We start from the raw sequence: 24,218 nt of genomic DNA on the forward strand, positions 1-24,218 counted from the left end.
TGGCTTCTAGGAAGACGTTAACAACAACAAGCAATGGCGTGTTGTTGTTTATGCGCTTGTTGTTGTTGTTCATGTTTCACGCTTCGTTGCCAAATTCTCAGCAGAACGTGGGACAAGCTAAAGCAGCAGCAGCAGCAGCAGCAACAGCAACAGCAACAGCAACAGCGTCGCCTCTTAATTCCCAGTTGAAAGCCAAAAGGCTTCGCTTCGGTTGCCGCCCTTTTGACTGCTGCCATCCTCTCGCTCTGTCTCTCCCTCTCTCTCTCTCTTTCTTTAGCTTGGATCGACTTCATCACACGCGCAATTATTTTATGAGAAAAGCAAACGAAGCGCAGCGGGCAAGCCGCACAACAATATGAAAGGGGGCAAAGCCCATCTCTAGCCAAAAGGTTGGGCAAGCGCCTGAGCTCAACTTTTGTCAGCTGTTTGTAATTTAAATGCGCAACTTACATAAAACTAAAAACGAAGAAGAAGAAGCAGTTGAAGCTAAAGCTGAAACGCTGCCACCTCACACAGCTCTTGGCACAGCATGCCGCAGCTTGCTGCAACGCTGCGCCCTCAGTTTGTGCAGCCAAGTGGAAACGGCGCAGCTTCAATGCACATGCGCAGGCAGCTCAAAAAAGGGCTCAGATAGGGGCCGCAAGGGCCATTCAAATGAGTCCGCTGATTGACGCGCAGTGGCCAAAGCTCAAGACAAAGACATGAGACAAAAGAAATGCGACTGTGCACAGTGGTGCAAAACATATTTGTTGTGGTTATATAAGCTTGGCAGAGGACTTAATTATTTAAAGTTTCTTTTTCATAACAATTAATTATAATTTAGAAAATTAATTTTATTTTTTAATTTAATTTTTTTGAAGAATTTTATAAAATTAAGTTTTATATTTTATCTATATATATATTTTCATTTTATTTTAAATATTTTCTTTAGCATTTATTAAATTATATTTTTTATATTTTGAATATTTTTATTTGTAACTAAATTTCATACAATTTTTTTAAATAATTTTGTAAATATATTGAGCTCCAAGTTTAGTAGAAGCCTATGATGCCCACTGTGCCTGTGTTCGCTTACAGTTTGAGAGCCAGTCGCTTCCCAGCTCACAGAACCATGACAAAAAATTAAAGAAGAAGAAGAAGAGAAAGAGCAGCAAATATGACGTGCAACATGAGGTGAACCTGGTCTGGCCTGAGGGTTCCACTTCCAGTCTAGCCGTGGGCGTGAGAGTACTTTTGCCAGTTTGTTGTTGTTTTAATCAAATTGTTGCAACTAATTTGATGCAGCACATACACGCAAAGACGACCATGATGAGGCAGAGAGAGAGAGAGAAAGAGAGTGCGGAGCCAGCAACAACTCCTTCATCATGCAAATTTTGTGATGGGTTCATTGCGCACAAATTGGGTCAAAGTTGCCACATGCAACAATGCGTTGTTGCAGCCAATTAAAAGCAGAAACAAAAATTTAAATAACAATTTTTCTTAATTTTAATTTTATGCCACAAGCAGCTAGTTATTTTTAGATCCGCTGCTAACAAATTGTTTATTAAGTAATTAAAAACGTTTTGAAAATCAATCAAGCACCTTGCATAAGTTTTTGAATCAGTTTGCTTACGGATTTTCCAAATATGGCTGGCGCCTTTCGCTTTTTTTGGCTAATGAAATTGTCGCACCAAACAACACAAAAAGCAACAACAGCAACAAATGCGACAAGTTGCCTTAAGTGGTTCGTTGTTTTGGCTTTGGTGTCTGTTAAAATGTTAGGCAAAGCTAATAAAAACCGAAATTTATGCTACTCAATTCGCCCCCAACTATAGCTACCTAAGCTGCTCAAACTGTAAAGTGAGATAACTTTACTGCAATTTGATTTGTCATGCAAAACTATAGCCAAAAGCAGCTTAAACTGTAAGCAGCAACAGCAGCAGCTGCTAATGCTGTCAAGAACTTTAGCTGAAATTTGATTTGATTTATCGTCTGATTGCATCTGGTTTATATATATATATGTGTATATATACAACTCTATGAGCATAATTCTAGGAATTCGAATGCTGATTACTTGGGTCAGTTTTTATGTCAAATCTCTTAATGAGCAAAGCGCATGACGAAGAATGCGATAAGAACTCGAGCAGCATAAAACCCTTTAGAAGCACATACGTGCCTCAACTACACACAGTGAGACAGACGCATACACACACAAACACACACACACACACACATATACATATACCTATATATATGCAGTGTGTGTTAATTGAATGTGTGAAAGCGTTTAAAAGCAACTATTTTGGCATTTAGCTCACGTGCAGCGAGCGTTACGAAAAATACAAAAACAAAGCACACAAAAACCATTTGGTATAAACTGTAAAAGCTACTTTTAATATCTCTGAAAAACTGTTGCCAACACCAGTGAATAAAAGCTAAAATAGGTTAAAGAGAGAAATGCCTAAAATAGGGCTAAATAGGAAAGCAAAAGCTTAGACTACGCTGTATCCCAAACAATTTTGAGAAGTCTTTATATGAACATGGATTTCATAAATATAGACTGAATGATTGACGATTGAACTAAAGCCGACCAAGTGAATGATTGACTGACTTGATGGACTATGTGACTTTATTATTAGCTTATGAATTGACTAATTAATTAATTAATTGCTTGAGCGACTGACTACTTGACTGATAGACTAACGCTGATTGACTACTTGCCTGACTATCTGATTGACTGTTAGAGGGAACTGACTGTTGGATTGACTAATTGACTGACTAGTTCTTCATTGATTGATTGACTCAAAAAATTGACACTGATAAGTTGATTGACTGTTTGACTACTAATTGATTGACTGCCTTTTCGGCTTAAATGATTGACTGTCTGAGCGATTAACAACTGATTGACTAGCTGACTTTTTGATTGACTGACTCTAAGACAGACTCACTCTTTGATTGACTGACTCTAGCCTAACTGCTTCATAGCCTAACTCTATATCTACCTATATCGGACTGCCTGACTAACTGACTATCTGCTTGACAGATGGATTAACTGACTGTTTGATGAACTGACTTTTGACTAACTCATTTACTATCTGATTGACCAACTGTTTGACTTGCTAACCAATGGATTTACTAAGTGATTCATTATGAATGCACAGTTCAAGTCGTCATAGATAAGACGCTCATAAAGTCTGCACCATAAAAAATCTATAAAAAGTCTTTATAAGTCTATATATAATTAATATTAGAGTATCTAATAAAAAGTGCATATAGAGAACATACATAAGCAAACATCTATAAAGAAATTGAACTTTAACTTGAGTCATAATAAAATTTTATAGATTTAAGTTGGAGAATACTTAGCTAGATCTAACTACACATAAAAACTCAACTAATCAGCTTAGTTTGAGCTGCAGTGACAGTTTGACAAGCACCCATTGATTTATTTGGCTGCGCGTTGATTTATGTAACTTTGATTTGATATATTTGTGTGGAATACATTTTAAAATGAAATAGGCCTGCGGTGGCGTATGTCTTTATATAAGAGTTATGCATATATCGTATATAATATTTATCATTTCATGGCTCAGTGCAGAGAACAACAACAACAGCAGCAGCAGCAGCAGCAGCAGCAGGCAAGAATCACTCGATTGCAACGTGTTTATGTCACAGGCTCCCAGCACATAAATCAAGTCCAATTCATGTGTGGGTGGAATTATTTCTCTCTTTTTTTTGGCTTAGCTTTGTCGCCACAAGAAGTTGAGTCTAGGGCGTCGTCTGGCAGTTTGCACGTGCGTGGCGCATATATATATATATACACACTTATATATATATATATATATATATATATATATATATATATATGTACCTATATCGCTTGCATATATCAATCACTTGAACTGGCTTGCAACTCTTCTTACGCTTCGCTAGAATCATGTGCCACACTTTCCACCAGCAACAAAATGTGCGCTGCATAAGTGATGAAAGCCAAAAGTGAGTTTGACAAGCGCTGGCTGTCAAACTGTGCACAGATGGCTTCCTGTGCTTTGTTTTCCATGCACTCCATGGCTGCCTTAGCACCGACTCTTTGCCTGCTTCTGCTTCTGCTATTAGACTTTGTTTTCATTTTGTATGCCTGGCAAAAGATTTCAACGCCCCCGCCGCAGCAGCAGCAGCAGCAGCAAATGCAAAATGCACATTTTTAATGATGGGGGCCCTGCACTTGAAGCAGCAGCAGCAACAATAACAACGACAACAGCAACACAAACAACGTTGTTGACGTTGGCGTCTCGCGCAGGATGTGCTCAGAGGTTGGGCGCAGGGATTGGGGCCCATCAGTCAGGGTCTGCCTGCCCTTCGACTTATGCAAAACGTCTCCGCACTTTGTTTTTATGGCCTGTTCAATGCACTCGCCGCTCTGCTCAAGGGGTTGTGCCTTGTCTGATGGCCCCTGCCGCCGCAAGCATACAGCATCGCTGCTGCAGCCTCTACCCCACTAACCTCGAAAGTTTCAGCATTTGGCCCCAAAGTTTGCTTCATGGTTTTGCGTTTGTAACACTTTTCTCTCGCCGTCTCTCTCAACCTCTCTCTGTCTGTAATCCGCTTAAGTTCTCTAGAATCGGCACAACATCATAATGAGCAATGCGCGATCATCATAATTGTCGAACACACACGAGTGTTGTGTTTGGTATTAGTTCGTGCTTTTGTTATGCTTTCCCTCCGCTTATGCCTCTTCTGGCACATTCATTAGATTTTAGTTTTTCCGGTTGTGTACTTAATACTTGAGTGGCAGCTTCTTCCTCATATCTGCTCATCTGTAGACCCCTCCACTTTCAATTGGACGCACTCACACTCTTCTTGTTGCTGGTTTAATTAGACAAAAAGCAGACAAACTTCAACATCTTCAAATCTCATCAAATTAGAGTCCACAACGTAACTTGATACAGTCTTCCCCGGAACCAATTACTGCCCTTCCCACTAGTGGCACTCCTGTTAGTCTGGGAAATTAAGTTTGATGACTCATCCCGCCCCAAATAGCTAACCAATAAGTCCAGACAGCGTCTGATTGTCGCAACTGTTTAGCCAATGAAGCCAACTAAGCGTGTGACAAAGGAAGTTCGAACGCAAACCCTCCCTTTAGCCGGTCTGGCCAGACCCCAACCTCCTCTCAAGTTACCACAATAAATATCTATATATATATATTTGTTTTATATATTAACTTTTCCTCTATTGCCGCATTAAATGTTGAAAGTCGTGCAGCATTTGCATAATCAATTCACACGCTGCTCCAAAATGTGGCTGAATACATTCAATCATTTCACATTCAACACAATTCGAGATGACAATGCACTCATTAGTGGTACGCAAATGCAGTAAATGCTGTAAACTGCATTTAAATTGCACTTAAAAAATAAACATTGCATAAAATGTCGTGTGGAAATGTGCACCAAATCGACGCTTTGACCTCGAATTGAGCGAACGCATTCAGGGTCTGGCAATAAAACTACAATCTCCCAATCTCACAGTCCCACAATCTCTTGCTGCTGCCCTACTCACCGCATCTGACTGTGTAAGAGCTCTGAACTAATAAATTTGTGTTGGCTTCATTCTGTCTATTGATATCAAATGTTATTCTCCTTTGCTATCAATAAATATGACGTTTTCTGAAGTTTATTGCTTTATAAAGCGCCTGTTTTCCTATGGCTTTCTTCACTTTTACTAAGTGGATTTGGATGTTGGCTGAGTATGGAAAGATATTTGAAAGACTTGGAATGTATGAAAGAAGAAAGAGTAAAGTCTGGATAGTGTGTGATATACGATAATGATGAGCGCAATCAATCTATTCAATACTTTCGTGTAAAGGAGCAACAATTATCCTAGTGACTAAGCCAGCTCCTAAGGACTTCCTTCCAATCTATCATCGCCTATTTCTCCTGCGCTATTTTCACTATTTTCTTTATCGTTCTTCTAGCTTTTAAGTCTTAGCTAAAGAGACATCCTAAAACATTTATATCCTGCCCTAACGTCTGAGCACTTAATATATCCTAATAGCTAACTCAGCTACCAAGAACTTCCTTACGATCTATCATCGACTATGCCTCCTGAGCTGATTAATCCCTGTCTTTTATATGTTTCTTTGGCTATAGTTTTTCAAACTTTTAAGTCTTGGCTAAAGAGAGACCTTCTAGACCTCTACTGTGCTAATAAACTTATACCCTGGCATCCTAGCATCCTAGCACCACCCTCACTCACTCACTCAATTCACATGCACACTTCAGACTTGACAGTTAGATAACTATATTAACGTATACCAATTTCATATGCTCCAGCCTGGCTTGGTTAAGGAAAACTTTTCTTATAACTCCAGCCCTTACCCCCTCAAGAGTACGCAACTGCAGCCATTCTCAATTCATTTAGCCCTAATGACTCGGTCAATCGCGCAATCTGTGAGCACGTTATGGCACAGCCGTAGCAGTTGCATTTGGCAGCCAGCAGACTCCTAAATCAAGGCACGAACTATCGATGAACCCGAAAAGACCTAACCTCCGTACACACACTCTGTATCGGCCTGCCCTACCCCGTTACGTGCCACATTTGGCTGCACGCCAGCCATAGAAAGAAATTGCAGCTGGCCAAACAGACGGAAATAAAAGAAGTTTTTAATATGCGAGCGCAACCTATAAGAGGGATATGAGATGGGACTAGGGGGCTAGGGCTAGGGGGATTTCAGGGTTTGGCTTTGGCTAGACAAAGCGCACAAAGCGCAAAGCGCAAAGCTGGCGCCGTTTGAAAGGATGTTCCTGTCAAATCAAAATGTTGGCTTAATATTATCCGAAATTTAACGGGTTTCACTCGCTGAACTGTAAACCCAAAGCACACAACAGCCGCCCACATACGAGTGCGCGTCTCTCGTATTTGTTTAGAGCCAACAAATTGCCAGGCACGGCACATGGTCGGGTCTGGCCTGGGCCCTGCCATTAACCAGCTTCAGGCTGGGGGCATTTGCATAGACGTCGACGATAATTGCATGAAATTATAATGCAGCCCATGTGTACCCTGTCGCTCGTAGGAGTCGCAGCCGATGCCCACACATACAGATGCTGTTGATACCCTATAATTATAGAGCTTGATCCAAACTAACCAAACTAAACCCACTCTCTATGTCTATCTTTGCAGCATCATCGCGGCAGCAATGCAAGCGAGGAGCGCGTGCCACAGCCGCATTCACCACACGATGGCGGCCACATGAGCGGAGGACTACAGCATTCGGGCTCTCGGGCCACGTTGCGTCATTCAATGAATCACTCCAGCAGCTCAATGACTGGCGGCTCCGCCTCCAGCTCAACGCCAGCATCGCCGCAGCTGAGCGGCGGCCAGCTGCTATCGAACGGACATCATTATCAGTCGCAATCATCGGTATCATCGAACTCCTCGATTGTGTCGGCCATACCCGCCTCGCAGCGCCTGCTCGAGGATGCGCTAGCCAAGTCGGCGCCCTATCCAATGATACTGCTACCGCTGCACGGCGGCTATTGGCTGGACGGCACTGAGCACGAGTGCAGCTACGATGCACGCGGCAATCCGCAGCTGCCCCAAACCACCTGGATGGCCAAGTTCGAGATGGATGACACGGCCAAGTGCTACAGGCGCTTCTATGCGGCCAGGGAGCACTCCAATCTGGTTGGCCACGACGAGCAGCTGGGCCCAGTGCTCATCTCCATCAAGACCGAGAATGTGGCCAATCAGGAACACATGCGCATACTTCTGCGCCTGCGCACGGGCACCATGCACGAGTTGATACCGGTGTCGTGCCTGGGCGCCCAGCCCAGTCCGGCGAAGATGGTGCGACTGTTGAACGAACAGATACAGGTGGACAACTTTATGCCTGTGCTGTGCCCGAAGGCGTCGCAGCTGATCAGCGTCTACGATGAGCATGTGCTCGTCACGCACTTCAAGTTCGGCGTGCTCTACCAAAGATATGGCCAGACCACCGAGGAGGAACTCTTCGGCAATCAGCAGACATCGCCGGCCTTCGAGGAATTCCTCGATGTGCTCGGCCAGCGCATTAGGCTCAAGGATCACAAGGGCTATCGCGGCGGCTTGGATATACAGAATGGTCACACCGGCGACACGGCTGTCTATGAGGTGTTTAAGGAGCGCGAGATTATGTTCCATGTGTCCACACTGTTGCCCCACACCGAGGGCGATCCGCAGCAGTTGCAGCGCAAGCGGCACATTGGCAACGACATCGTGGCCATAGTGTTCCAGGAGACGAACACACCCTTCTCCCCGGACATGATCGCCAGTCACTTTCTGCACGCGTTCATTGTGGTGCAGCCGCTCGAGCCGAACACGCCCCACACACGGTACAAGGTGAGCGTGACGGCACGCGATGATGTGCCCTTCTTTGGACCCACGCTGCCCAATCCGGCGGTCTTTCGCAAGGGCCAGGAGTTCAAGGAGTTTCTACTGACCAAACTGATCAACGCCGAGAACGCCTGCTACAAGGCCGAGAAGTTTGCCAAGCTCGAGCTGCGCACACGCACCTCGCTGCTGCAGAATCTGGTCGAGGAGCTGAAGGAGAAGACGCGCGACTTCCTAGGCGCCGATCTATCGCAGACCCTGACCGGCAGTCCCACGCCCGAGACACCCAAGTCCGAGAGCGGCGGCGGCGGCGGTGGCGGCAATGCAGGCACTCGTTTCATTGACACCGTCAAGAAGGCGCTCATCATGCGCGTGCGCTCGCAGAGCGTGGACACTGGCAATGGCGCGCATCCGGACAAGTTCAGCGTGAATACCAAGGTGGGCACGCTCAACTCCAAGAAGGAGCCACAGCCCGAGACACAAACGCCCAATCTAAATGTGAGTAAAAATCGCCTTTGACCTAGTGGAACTCTAAGCTAATCCAACTCTCTCCCTCTCTCTCTATTTGCAGACCTGCAGTCGCACGGCCTCCAAGTCGTCGTCCAAGTCGAAATCCTCGAATGAGTCTACATCATCCTCGCCGGACATTACCTCGCGCCCGGCTAACCATAACAACAATAACAACAACAACAACACAGCCGGAGGCCAACAAAATGGCGGCGTGGGCGGCGGCATTGCCGCCGTCGCAGTCAGCGCTGCCCATAATGGTGGCATAGTGGGCGTGGCCGTGGCCACCATGTCCGAGGCGAGCGACGATTCGAGCTTGAACAGCGTTGATCTAGATCCGATGATGGGTCACCTAGACGGCGGCGCCGCCTACATAGACAGCGACACGGGCTTGGAGAGCATGAGCTCCGCTGAGGCAACAACCAAAGCCTGCTCGCTGTGTCTCGAGGGGGTGCAGGGCACCACCATGATGGGCAGCTCGCCCAGCAACGAGACCATCATGATGATTGAGAATCTGCGCCAGGAGGTGACGCGACTCAAGTGCGACAAGCTCGACTTGCTGCGACAGAATGTGGTAAGTAGAGAGAGAGAGAGAGAGAGATCCCAAAGAACACTAAACTAATTTTGTTATTCTCTTATTCAGACCTGCCAAAGGGACATCAAACGTTTGCGGGAAAGAGAGCTATCGCTGCAGGGGGATCTGGCGGCAGCCGGACGTGAGATTTTGCGTCTGCGCGATCTGCTCAAGGAATATATGCCAGACACGGCTGCAGCGCCGCTCTCCATTTCGCCCATCTAAAGCGTCTAACGCCATGCACAAAGCAGGGGAGAGGGAGCCAGGGATCGTAGAGAGAAGGGAGGAGAGAGGAGGAACCACTGTGCCGTGTATAACACTTTGGATGCGTCGTTATTTGTTTTTATTTCTGAGGCCAGTTCTCGCAAAACTGTATTATATTTAGTTTGCATAGCTGTTGGAACTCGAAGAGGAATGAAGCTGAAGTGGCGGCATATATATTATTACAGTTTAGTCTACAAATATATATATATATACATATATATCTATACGTATATGTATAACAGTTACAAACAAACAGAAAACGAATCAACATGGAAGGAAACACACACAGAACTCAAAAAGTTACACCAAATATATAGTTCATAAGTCTTTAAGCATATTTAACGCAATGTTTAAAACCCTAAAAACCAACAAATTTCCCACAGATGCAAAAACTAAGCCTTAGGTATAAGTAGAAAGAGAGAGGGAGGGAGTATAACAGAGGAAGAGAGAGCGAAAGCTATCGATTGACGTTTATCGCAGTTAGAAAAGCTTACATAGAAACGCATTCGAATTCGAATTCGATTTCGAATTCGTCATCTATTTAGTAGAAGCGTAGCGCAACCCTGTTAATTGCCACTGCAGCATGACAACCCTGTTGACTCCTCTTGTTTCCATTCATCACGTAGACCTCAGCAGCAATTAATAACCAATTCAAAGAAAGGAGAAGAAAAACAAAATCGAAAGCTAATTAAATTAACATATATATTTATTCGAATATATATTATATATATATATATATATATATATATATATATATATATATATATATATATATATATATATATATATATATATATATATATATATATATATATATATAGATATATGTATCTATTATGTATGTGTTTTAAAGTTACAGAAGAAGAAAAACTCTCGTTAGTTTTTGTTTTTAGCTGCAATCGATAAATATTATTACTAGAAAAGAAGAAGAAAAGAAAAAACTCTTAACTCCTAAGTTTAAGTTGCTTTAAATAATTTCTAATTACAATTTAATTTAATTAAGTTCTGGATAAGCAACGGCCGAGCTTAAACTAATCTAAAGACGACTCAGCAGAAGGCAAGGAGAATGTTATCGAAATTATTATTATCGAAAATCCGCTGTTGTTTGCCCTTGTATATATATTATTTACATAATTCTCGATTTAACGATTCATCGATATAGCTATCGATCTAACGTAATTAACTATGCAATTTAATGACTATTTAATAAAAGTATAAAAAATGATAAACATTTATCGATAAACGATTTAGCCCAGAGCAAAATGTGCAAGATTTTTCAAATAAATATATATATCAATATATATATTATCTATCTATATATGGCTAGAGAACACAAACACACACTCACACATACATATATAGCATATATACATCAAATCAAAGAGTTCTTATCGAGTTTACATATATATATATATATATATATATATATAAATATATATATATGAATTCTACCATAAGTACCACAAATTGTTTTTTGTTGACAAAACTTCATTTTAATTGTGTAAAATTACAAAAACAAAAAAAAACAAAGAACAACCAACAAAAATATACATATATTATTATATATATGCAAAATATATGGAATACATACATAAAAATATATCATGCTCTTTTTATTTATTAAAAACAATAGCTTAGGACTATAAATTAGTTTTTGTATTTATTTCAGCTAAAAATCATTTTTGAAATCACGCGCCTTTATTTCAAACGTTAACCAGCACTCTTGAAGCTTTCTCTTAGCAGCAACAGGGTGACCAGCCCAGTAAGCTTTTTGTCGTTTCGCGCTTTATCACGTACAGTCACACTGAACTGAACTGTTTAATTATTCAGTTTTGTTTTGTTTTCTATAGGCAACAGTTTGCCTTGGATTATTGTTTCGAAACGGTGTTATTAATTTGCTATTTTTGATATTTAATATTATTTAATTCAAATGGCATATTTGCAACTGATCTTAACGTTCTGTTAGCGCGCTGTAGTGGAATGTTGCTCTCCGAGCAGCTGTTGCGCTCTGCGCATGCTCTCTCTGTCACACACATTTGCGTATTGTACCCTGCGAATGCGAATTAGAAAGTGTTGTTTGCTTGTTATACGTAGTTGAAGAAAATTTTATTTAACAAAAAATTTAAAAAAGCATATTACATAACTTATTTATACTTTCTATATACTTTATTATAGTAAAAAAATCTATAACAAAATTAAAAAAATTATTTATTTACAACAAAGGAAATAATATATATAAATTTAGTAAGAAATAACTTAATAATATTCAACTAACCAGATTTTCGGTTTTGTGAATCTAATACATTGTCATTATTAAAACAGCTGTAATGCTTTACAGAGTATTTCCTGTTGTCATAGTCATATTGTTTCTCTCGCAGCTTATAATGCCTTAGGTGTTTTTTCAAACTCTCAAAACGCGAGAAACATTTGATGTGGACGGACGTTTCGTCGCCGTCGTCGTCGTCGCGTGGAGGTTTCAGTTGCTTGAATTTGAGAATTGTTATTGTTTTTATGAAGGCGTTTATGCCGCGGTACTGAGAAGGTGCGTTGAATACATAGAAAAAAATTTAGAGTATCATTGAATAAAACACCGTTCTCCAATTTCAAATCAAATCAATGTAAATCGCGCGTGTCTTCGACATGAAGAAATAGTGCGAAAAATCTCTTAAGTGACTTGTTTTTGCATTTTGCAATTTGCTTTTGTTTCTTTTTGGCGGCGCCGTCGTCGGCTGCTGTGCACGTAAAACATAAAAACGATTCTCATTAAAATAATAACAACAACAATATTAACATATCCAAAGAGTTGTACGTGTGCGTGTGTATGTGCGCGCGCGGTTGAGTGTGGTAATTTTTTCGTCGTTATTACTTCATAACAGAGCGCAGCGCTGTGTTGCTGCTCTCGCACGGTCTCTCTGCTACTCTCTTTCGCTCAATAGCTGTGTGTATATCGCTCTCAGCAGCAGCCGGCAGCCTCAACCGAGGAGGGTTGCAGCAGCAGCAGCCGCAGTTGCGACCACAACAAAAACTAAATAGCAAAGCTTTGGCTAACCCTCATTCGCTCTCAGTTGTGCTCTGTCTCTGTCCGCCCTCTCACTCAACGGCTGAGCCACCAAAAGGTAATTAGTTGTATTTTATTTTATTAAAGTGACAAATAAGCAAATAATTGTGAGTGAATGCGACTTTGTATGTATGTGTGAGTGCGTCTGAACATTTTTACGTGTATGCTTAAGCAAATGAATCAAAAAAAGTAGAACGCAAATAAATTATGAAATAACAAAAGCTGGCAGCAGCAGCTACAACAAGGCACAGAGAATAGGTGGAGAGAGACCAAAAGTCTCTCTCATATGGCAAGACTGATCGCCAGCTGAGCCGAGCTGCGACTGTGCGTAAGAAAGAGAGGCAGGTAGTGCAACTTCACATGGTGTAATCGTTGCCGGCGCCTCAGCTGCTACGGCTGCTGCTATTGCTACTGTTTATGTAGCTGCCTCTTCTCTCTCTCGCTCTCTCTGTTGTTTTTGTTGTCTCTGGGATAACAACAGCAATAAAATGACAATAAACGTAAAGTATATTGAGAAGGCGCTTCTAATGGGGGTGGGTGGGCATCCTTTACACTCGAGCAAGCAGACGCTGCTTTCTAGGGGGCGTGGCAGGGCTAAGGCGTTACGTGCACTCGACTAATCAGCCGCCAGCTTCATAAGCTAGCGATTAAGTCGAGTCTTATCAACGAAAGGTGCTTCGAGGGGTTGCCAAGGCATATAGGGGTCCAGTATGTTTATGTATGTATGTATGTTATGTATGTATATGAACACACATATGCATGTATATATGTATGCAATAAGCATTCGAGGTGAACGAATTTTAGAGCTAGATAATAAGATGAATTGCATTTACGATTATGTCAAAGTTGTTCATTCGATTCTTATCCGAAAGGAAACAATTGCTAATTGAATCCAATTAGAATCGCTAGAATCATTACGTTGAAAAGCAATCATAATGCGAGGTCAAATTCCAATCAATGTTAACTCAGACTGAATGCAATCTTAATTTAATTTATTATATATTAATACATATTTATTATTATAACAAATCATTTTCTTTAAAAAAAATTAAGAAATTGAACATGAAATTACTTTTCACGTCACTTAAAGATTCTATTTTGTGATCTTCTAGAGTGCCGTCAATTGAGGCAGGTGCAAAGTGCGATGGATCATTTAAGCAGCATCAGGTGGCAACGTAATTGTCCATGCGACGCGCTTGCTCGAATATCTCTGCTAATGTGCCATATGCCTCGTCGTGGAGTCGGATAGCGAAACGCTCATTATCTTGCCTCACGTTTGTTTTATGCGTCTGCGACGCTGGCGTCTGTTTCGCTCCACTCAAGCAGGCAGCCGAACACCCACCCGACCACTTTAGGTGCTCCATGGGCCATTGCAGCAACGTCGACACAGACCAAACAAAAACAAGCAAATAATTTTTGGGGGTCGGCCACTGCCCCAACCACGCAACCAACCGCCCACCTGGCATGCCAAACAACATTCCAAGTGAGGTGAGCGAGTGGTTTGGTCGCGTGGTGGTTGGGTGGCACCACACGCACATATTTTAAGCGTATAAAAAGGGATCATAATGTTCCGTTTAATTACAATAACCAAACAACTGAACCACTTGCCTCAACTGACGGCTAGCTGCTGCTGCTACTCTTTATCTATACAACTACACCTTGACTTGCACCTGTCCCCACCTCCGACAGCGTTCTAGCGACCTTTTGAGCTTTCACCTGGCTGTGAACCTATTAATAAATCTCATTAATAAATTAAACGTTTTAACGCAGGAAATTCCCTTCTTCGCGATGCTTGCTTCCCGCACATACACGCCATCTGGCGGCGCGTTTTGGCATATATTTTAGTTGATGTTTTTTTAGCATTTAGAGAGGGTTTACGTGTTTACGTAGGCGAAGGTGTAACAAATAAACTAACCGTTAGTTCGATAAATATGTTTTTAGATCGTTTAGCTTTCGGGATATTTTTATAAGTCGTTAGACTGGATTATGGGCTCAAATCAAAGTACTATACTATATAGTATTTCAGTATTGAATTTAAAGCATCTTAATAATATTCCAAAAACAAGACTTTGATCATTTTTACTACGCCATTAAAGTTTTTAATATATTCGTAGCAATATTTCGAAAATGCCATTAGATCGATAAAAATAAAACTTGATTTGTAAAACTATTTTAGCTTTAGAAATATGCATTTTTTCCAAATATTTATAATATTTTTATGGACATTTTGAAATTTTTTAAATGTTTATTAAAACGGAATGACTACATCTTTTCTTTGAAATTAAGTTAAAAAAGGGTAACATTTTTTATTTATATACATATTTAAATTATCAAGCTAATAGAAAAATTATTAAAATTCTTTTTATATATGAATTTTTGAAAACAATTTAATAAAAAAAAAATTACGGAAAATTTAATATAAAATTTTCTTCGAAGTCTTTTTAAATAGTATTTCAAATTTGTGGTTTTTTCAACAACTTTTCATTTATTAAAGAATATTTTTTTTATCTTGTTCAGCTGCTGACTACGTCTTTATGTGGGTCTCTTTAAAAGAAGTCCCCGGGGTCTGGCCTTTTCATGTACGGCAGCTGTGGCATCATAAATGTATTGTTTTTGGCTAACATTTTGATGCAGATTCTTTGTTCCATAAATCAAAATTTGCGACACTTTTTGAACAGACATTCGCTTACATATAAATATATATTTAATTTTCTATATTTGATATATTGCGGATTGCTTAGTACATAGTTTTCCATTTGATTATTCACTCACTTTTACTAGCTTCCAGAAAGTGTATTCACAATTCGACTTGTACTTTATTGAACTTTTCTTGCTTGTTTATCGTTTTTCATCTCGTTATTTGCTCGTGTTTGATTCTCATCCTTTGCTGCTTCGTTTTGTTGCTGGGGCATGTTTTAAAAATAAATCATAGGGTCTATATATATATCTATATATATATATTTATTTGTCTTATAAAAATATTGTTATAATTTGATTCGAATTGCATTTTGTACCCCTTCTCTCGACTACCTTATTCGCCTTCCCCTTGAGCTTAGCCATTTCATTCGCCTCTTTGGGGCTATCTTTAAATGTGAATTTTTTTGCGTTTGTTTTTTTTTGCGGAAACACGTAGAATATTCATTTTTCTTCATTTTTGGGCAATTGTGACTTTTATTGTAGGTGTAAGTACTGTTATGGCTGCTCCACTTGCAGGGGGACATTTTCGACTACATTATAAGCGAATTTATCGTGCGAATTCCGAATTGCGAATGTTTTGCTATGTAAATCGCATTTTGTTTAACATGAGTTAATTTGCAACTATTTCTGGGTTGAGCTCTGAATGTTCCGTTTCGGTTTCTGCGGTTGAAATTTATTGCTGTATATAGGGGAGGGGCCCTGAGAGGGGGCTTAGGGCATATCGCAATGTGTATACGACACGTATGAAAGTAGAGAACCATTTTGTAAAGCAAAATTTCAGTTTTGTTACATTACCATTATTATGTTGCTCGACTCAGAGCGATAAGAAGTTGTTGTATAATACAAAATATGAACAAAACTCGCTTTTTTCGCTTCCTTTGGTTTATTGTTCTGTTTATCGTGGAAGGAAACCCTCAATGATATCAAATGCACTTTCGGTTTTTACCACAATTGAAAACTGCATACAGGGCATAGATTGAGGGAATGTTGCTAAAGAAGTCTACAATCTATTAGTAGTAATAGTCTAATAAAAAGATATTCATTAAAATACTAAACAAATATGCTTATATAGATAAGGAATAATTTATTTAAATATAAGTAAATGTTGACAAGTTTATAAAAAATCAATTCTTAAATAGTCTAAATCATATAAATAATAATAGTAAAAAGCATTTCGAGAACCTCTCGGTTCTCTACTATCGGCAGACTTTGCTTTATAGGTCCATTGACTCCTTTTGACTCTTGCTAAGCAATAACCAGTTGAGAATTCTATAGTTGCAGCTGTTAAGCACTCAAATAAGTGAAGACGCTCACTTTAAATTAGTTAATATAGTTTATGCACATGGAGATTATATAGTATATGATACCTTACCAATTTCGATGTCATTTTGTATTTAATGCACTGTATTCAAATACCCTGAAGCGTTTCCTAATTGATCTCTAAAATACTCCTACACTGCCTTGTCTCCAGCTCATATAAATCTCCAGTCTCTCAACAAGTTGAACTCATAAAACTGCACAATAAATAATACTTCATTGGTAATCGATTACATTTTTAATAGCAACATACAAAATAGAAGAAAAAAAAACAATATATATACTTAACATCTTTTAAAGATTTATCTGCCTTACTGTATATGTGCTCAAAGTAAAAATGCCGCGTGACCTTTGTAAATACTTGAGCGAACTTTTATGGCACCTGCTTCTAGGAAAGCCACGAAACAAGAAGCACAAAAATCTGTAGAAACAATTGAAATTTGTTGCCGGTGGAGCCCCGCACCGGATGTTAATGTTATTTGGGGCATATTTCGTGGGGGCATTCGATGTTTTTAATGTGCGCCTGATTTGTTTGGGAAAAAATAAACAATTGTGAAATTTATTTAGTTGCCAGCAGAATGCCCCGCCACGAGCCCCTCCTCCCCTGCTGCCCCTTTGGTGGGCTACAGGTCGACTAGTTTTTGGCTGTGGAATGTGTCTGTCTAATTGTTGCTGCTGCCCACTGTAGTTGTTGCTGCTGTACTTTATGATCAAATAAATATGCATGGCAATTGCTTTGTGCCATAATTCGAGCAACTTTATGGACGATTGGCATAGTTCATAGTTGAAAGTGGGCGAGCGGGCGAGGGGGCGAGGGTGGGAAGGGGAGGGACAAAGGTTAGAGTGCTCTCTGCTCTTTAGGGGCTGCCATAGTGGCACAACAAAAGCTGTCAACTGGATTTGCATATCTTTTGTGTGTGTCCATCCGTCCGTCCGTTTGCCGACCTTGAGGACAACAATCAATCAGCAGCGGCAGCGGCAGAGGCAGCAGCTGCTGCCAGCTTAAAAGCCTTGCAACACTCGCCCTTTGTATGCACATATGTGTGTGTGTATATTTATTAAAAAAAAACGAAGAGTTGCTAAAATTGGTCAAACTCGACTAAGAACTGCTCTAGCATAGGGGATCGCAGCTGCTCAAAGCCTACAAACTGGTTGCTCAAATTGAATAGTTGTTTCTCAAATAGCTCGAGTACTTCATGCTTGATTACCATACAACTTACAGAGCTTATTGAAAACATTTCGAAAAATGAGCATACCAAAAATATCAAAATTACATCGAGATGTTCTAGATAAAAACTTACAGCTATACAATATTTAAACGTAAACAGTATATCTTTATAATATGCATTATCTATTAGAATATCTATTACCCTATCACATTGCACTCACCAATATACCCCAAGTTAGTCGACTTTCTTAGGGTACAACTTGTGAAATAAAAAAGTGCACAACTGTGCGTATCCGTGAGATACTTTTTTGTATCTACGCATTTCACCTTGTCAATCAGCTGAAATTTGGGTCAGATATTTTTCATACATCTTCTCTCTTTGTGCTTCGATTGAGTGTCATATGCGCAGCCATAAAGCATAAAGCATAAAGCCATATAATAGTCTTCCATTTAGTTAGATTCATCGTATGTCATATATTCGATATTTTGCATTTGGCGCGTTGATCAAATTGTTGTCATGTTGTTTGTAGCTATTTCTCACGTACGCCGATTCGAAACACATTAAAAATAACATCATATATAAAAATTCTTGGCTGCAACTGTAATTTAAATTCAAAATAAGGCACACACAGACTGGCAGGCACACGCACACATACAGAGACAGAGGGCGAGACGGGCCAGCGGCCAACAAACAAACAAACCAAATTGGCAATTTTTATTTGATTTCTGTCCGTTTTCGTCGCTGATTAGCCAGACGCGACGTCGCTGCTGGCGCCGGCATCGCTGTCGACGGCGACACGCCTACTGCGAGCCACTTGTCGTTGACAACTCCCAAATGCGAAAACTATGCAAAAACTATTACCAAATGCCGCTTCTCTGCCCCGCTCTCTCCCTCTCTCTCGCGCTCACTATTAAGCAGTGCCGCTTGTTTATTTAACTAATAAGAGAGACAGCATACAGAGAGCAAGGGAGAGAGTGAGAGCGTCTCTTATCAAAACATGCAAAACTTTACAGCAGCAGCAGCTTTTCCACAAAACAAAAACAAAGCACACGAAGAGCGCAAGAGAGAGAACGAGAAAGCGAGATAGCGCGAGGAAACACGCGCTCGCAGTAGCTGCTCTCTTGCGAGCGGCCGAACGCAACGTGTGTGTTCAGCACGGCAAAAAAAAGCTCACGTATAACAGTTTACATTTGCGTGGGGTGGGCGCGCATAAATTTGCAATTACAGTGGTGGCTATTAAATTGAGCGTAGCTGTAATTGGTACTACAAATGGAATTGTTTTACAACTTTTGCTCACATTTAATTTTTAATTTTAAAAAATATACTTTTCATATATTATTAATGCGTATTGTTCTAGTACTAAAATTTTTTTCTTGCAAAAGTAATTGTTAGCTTCATTTTCCATAATCAAAACTCAATTTTTATTATATATTTTTTTTATTTATTTATATATTATATTTATATATAATGTTTTATTTTTCTTAATATTTTCTATATTATTGAGCTTTCTTTGTTTATCCATGCCTGCCTTTTCAATCCCTTTTTCTAGCTGCCTCTGTTCCTTTGTATAACAGTTTCTTTTTGGGCATTTTCGTTTATTTACAATTTGACATTTTGCAAGCACGCACACAAGCAAAACAACTCACCTTCACAAACACACACAGTTAGCACGCGCTGCTCCAACAAAGGTCGTCCTCTCTCTCTCTTTTTCTCGCTTGCTCACTCATTCACTCTCATCTCGTCGTATCTCTCGTTTAGCTGTGAAATTTTCATTTTCAGTTTCGCATTTTCGTTTTCCCAACAGACATTCGTCGCACGCCGAAGCGTTCGGTCGCGTTTTCAGTGAACTCCACAAAACCAGAGAGCAAAGAAACAAGAAAACAAAAACAAAATAATACTGAAAAGTCTTTCGCTTCATATTCACAGACTCCCAGTGCGAGTGTATGTGTGCGAGTGTGTGTGAGTGTATGTTTCTCGTGTGTGACTAACTTAATAGATGTTGCTTAGACAGAGACAGTACTTAAATACTCAGTGCTGATGAGTTCCCAGGTGTAAATCAACCCAAAGACCAAGCATTATATACAGTTATATATACATATATATCAAGTTAGATCCGCGGGGAGTTCGTGCTGTGTGTTCCACGTCCATTAGCCAGTCGTAACGGTAATTTGCTGTATCTTAATCTGGATCTCGTTTCGAGTACAAAATCTGTAATTGAAATTGATTCAACGGCAAACCCAAACTCAGTTGTCATCTGAAAGTCAAAAACTTTCGCACAGGTAACCGAAATCTAGCAAATAAAATAAAATAAAATAAAACTAAGCGAATCCATTCTGGGAGCATAAATTTGGCGTTCAAAGTGTTTTTTTAATTTGATTTCGTTGTCGTTGATCTCATCCATCACAAATCAAATCAAAATACAATTTCATTCAATTCAATTTACTTGTTAAACATTTTTCCACGGCGGCGCACAGTGTGGCAAATGTTTCAAAAAGTTATTGAGAGAAGAAAATGAATTGCATTAAAATGTGTATAAAAATATATTAAATATAAGTATATGAAAATTTGCAATATTTATTTTATTTTATTTAAATATTATTTTTTTTAAATATTTTTAAATTCAATATATTTTTGTATTTCCAAACATATTAATTTAATTCATTTTGAAATTTTTAACTTTTAAATTTTCAACTTAAGCACTTTAAATTTGAAACCACTGTGCATTGCTGCCAATTTCTGTTGTTGTTGCTGCTGCTGCTAATTGAAAATTGTGCCGAAAATTGTTTTTGGCTCTGGGCTAATTTTTGGCGCAGTCCAGAGAATTTTTGGTTCTGCTGAGGCAATGTGCTGAAAAGTTTTAAGTTTTATATTTTGTCTGTGTGTCTATGGGGCGGGGTAATGGAGGCGGGCTGGGGTGCTGGGGGCCTGGTGCTGGAGTGTCTAATAGTTGACTTTGTTGCTTGTTGCCCGTCGCCAGTCGCCGGTTGTACTTGAACTCGTAGAAGGCCGACGGCGCGAACGCGTGGCGAACTATCTGCGAGTATCTCACAGATACGCATTTTGTATCTCAAGCTGTGAGGCACGCAAGCGTTCCACAAGTGTTGACTGCAATGCCGGAGAGATAGAGAGAGGCAGCAGCAGCTAGTTGCATTTTAAATTATAATATATTTACTAAATAGCTGCGTTGAGCGTATTTACTGGAAATTTGTTCAATTTTTCATTTTGTTAAATTTTGTTTAATGTAAACAAAAACTCATCGTTTCTTATCGTCTCCTTTTCGACTTAAATTCCTAAATCTAAAATGTCAAATTTTCGTCTCAGCTCTTGATTGACATTTCCTGTTGAAAATAAAAAGTTTTTAACATATTTTGTATGAAATATTTCATTATCAAAGTATGTGAAATCGTTCAAATTTGATTCCTTTTTTAAATAATTAATTGTTGTATTTTTTGAGCATTTTTAATTAGATATTAAATGCACTATTCAATGAGTTTAAAGCTAAATTATTTATTTAAGTTATTAAAATAATGTATTAAATAAATTTTGTTAAAACTGCCAAAGCATAATTGATTTTGAAATGCTGTGAAAAGTATTATCCTTACAATAATAATAATTAAAAATCAATATTTAATAGTTATACAAATTCCAGTTCTTTGGCTGATATATTATTTAATTATTAATGGCTGGGATGTCCTTTGGGCATCCATTAGCGACATACTAAAGCACATACAGACATACTTATACACACCTATACTAGTAAACATAGATATACAGAAACAATTGTAAGGATATAATCCATTGACATTCTTGGCCAGCATCACATGTTCTTTTGTTATTCATGTTCTTTTGTTATTGCATTAGGCAGTTGACAGTTTGGTAGCCACTGTCTTGTTTAGACAGCTTTGCAGTCACCCAGTTACACAGTTACCCAGTCAGTATCAAGTGCGAGTTTTACACAACGTTAACTGCTCGCTTCTACAAGCATTTATAGAAGGAAAATGCCTGCAGCTCAACGCTATTCGCTTATTTAACATGGCATAAGTTTCAGTAAGCCAGCGGCGCTACAGTTGCCACATGCCACATGCCACATGCCACATGATTGGCTGCTGAATTAATGTTGCAGTCAGCAATCGTCAGGCTCATTTGATGGACATTAAAAGAAGAAGCTAACTTCAATCAGTCAAACGCAATTAAGATAAAAGGATTGAAAAAGAAAAAAAGAGACAGAGAGCGAAAGAGAGATGGAGATACAGAGGGAGAACAGTTGATGTATAAAGATAGAATACCAACGGCAATTAGTATCCTGCCTCTCTCTCTGTGTGTATACACAATGCAGTGCCCACTTGGCTCATTATGCTGTTTAACCCGTTCCGTAAAGCTATGGCCTCTAGCCACACCCTACCCCACTTAGTTCGCTCGCTGTCGCAGCTGCTCATTAATTATTTAAGAACGACGCCAACGCGGCTGCAATATAAAAAAAGTTGCGCATACGCAGCGTAGGCCAAACTATGTTGCCGTTGTGTTGTAGCTGTTCTACACTTGTTGTTGCTTCTGGCAATTGTTGTTGTCTGTTGAACTCGTACGCCAACGCACACAACGATCTATCATTATAATGAAGCGTCAAATCTAATACGGGAATTTTCTAACTGCCTTCATTGCCATGTGGTTCCGCAGCTGTGGCTAAAAGAATCAGGAACTAAGAGCGAGGGGGAGGGCGAGCGAGCAGAGGGCCGTTAATGTGGGCGTGAGTGTGCGTGCGTGTATGAGTGTATCCGAGACTCGCCCTGTTAACGTTCTTGTGCCCTGATAACGTTGACAAACTAGATAAAAGCGCGATAAAAAAAATGAAAACAAAATTTACACAGAGATACAAACACACCGAAAAAAAAACCCGAACTAAACTCAACTCAACTCAACTCAGTGTTATAAATAAAACAAAGATGAGAGTCGACATTCGTTGCTGCCGCCGCTACTTGGGCTGCTAAAATAATGCTTGAATATTCCACGGATAGCCAAATAAGCTCTCTGAGGGGTTGGGCGAAAGGAATTTGCTATGAATATGAATGAGCTGACAGCAAATGGCAATTTTAATACCCTGTATGCATAAAAGCGTGTTAGCTGGGTGTCATAAAGCAGTTGAAGACTTCCTTCAGCATCTTTTTTTGCCTGATCTAAGATAAAATATGGGAAATTTGTCAAAAAAGTTAAAGCGGCTAAGGAGACTTGCAAGCTGAGATTACGGCATAAACAAAGCCATATTCAAGATAAGCGCATGCCACTTGCCAAGTAAATAGGACAAACGCATGTTAAATGAGCTGAAAGCAAACAAATTTGTATTGCTCTGTGCAAATGCTTAGCTATTCAATTGTAAAGTCGAGAAGCTCAAATTTAGCTTGACATGAATGCCTTGTTAAAACAAATAAAAATGTATTTATTATGCCTTTGCGCACATATTCCTTATGCTATTCAGACTTTTCTGGAACATAAAAATGTTTGCAAACAGGAAAATACAGAATAATCAAAGCTATTTATTATTTAACAATATTTTACAGGTTGTATTTTAAACAGTATTTTCAATGCCAAATTGCCTTTTGTATTTGAATTTCATTTTAAAGTAATTAAATCTCGTCGCATATATAATATAAATATTTAACTCAAAATTGAATCTGCTCAAAGTCGATTGCATTTAAATCTGTATGTATAGTAAAATCACAGCTTATAGAAATTAGATCTTATCAATGCTAACTGAATGTGAATACAATAAAATATAATCGAGATCAATTTGAGATTTGCTTTGAAATCTGTTTAATGAGCCAAATGGCTCTAGTCTTAAGAGCAACCACAATAAAAAAGTCGCGTCGATTTTCAATGTTGATTAAATAAAATTTAGGGCTTTAAGCTAAAGTCATACGCCTCAGTCTATTATATAGTAATATATATAACTTAATATATTTGTATAATATACTTAAAGCTAATTTAATGCCTTTCAAACATTAGCTACAATTATAATTGGCGCTGGTATTATTATTATTATTATATATTATTAAACACTATTATCAATTATTATTTGAATTAAACAACTTTTATAGTTTTAGAGACTTTGATTTCGTTTTGCGTAGCCTTTTTAGAAATTTTACATTTGAAAATTGATTAAAATTGTCTATAATTTAATATAAATCGGTATGGAAGCTGGCATAGTATACATTTCTAAAATAAAAATTAACTTTGATTATGCCAAATCAATTTTGAAATATCTTAAAACGTCAGAATCAATTGTTTGGCATAA

The 24,218-nt window shown here is 39.3% G+C and overlaps 2 protein-coding genes across 7 annotated transcripts in view; both read left to right on the forward strand.

Moving 5' to 3' along the window:
• The window catches only part of LOC111596051 (rap1 GTPase-activating protein 1), a 109,764-nt gene extending 99,391 nt beyond the window's left edge, over positions 1–10,373 (forward strand). For both annotated transcript variants that reach the window (XM_023310099.2, XM_023310098.2), the window contains exons 3-5: positions 7,159–8,844; positions 8,918–9,427; positions 9,497–10,373. In XM_023310099.2, coding sequence (XP_023165867.1) covers positions 7,159–8,844; positions 8,918–9,427; positions 9,497–9,652 — 2,352 coding nt within the window. In that variant the 3' untranslated portion in view covers positions 9,653–10,373. The remainder of the gene's footprint in view (positions 1–7,158; positions 8,845–8,917; positions 9,428–9,496) is intronic.
• A 1,717-nt stretch (positions 10,374–12,090) lies between these two features.
• The window catches only part of LOC111596118 (1-phosphatidylinositol 4,5-bisphosphate phosphodiesterase classes I and II), a 68,660-nt gene continuing 56,532 nt past the window's right edge, over positions 12,091–24,218 (forward strand). For 3 of the 5 annotated variants that reach the window (XM_023310183.2, XM_023310187.2, XM_023310186.2), the window contains exon 1: positions 12,092–12,807. The gene's annotated coding sequence lies outside the window, so the exon portion shown is untranslated. Of the gene's footprint in view, positions 12,808–19,753; positions 20,212–24,218 lie in introns of those variants that run through there. The other 2 variants (XM_023310184.2, XM_030224531.1) reach the window with 2 other exon arrangements.

This window comes from Drosophila hydei, unplaced genomic scaffold (genome assembly GCF_003285905.1).
Source record: "Drosophila hydei strain 15085-1641.00,03,60 unplaced genomic scaffold, DhydRS2 tig00008114-arrow-pilon, whole genome shotgun sequence".
Taxonomy (NCBI): domain Eukaryota; kingdom Metazoa; phylum Arthropoda; class Insecta; order Diptera; family Drosophilidae; genus Drosophila; species Drosophila hydei.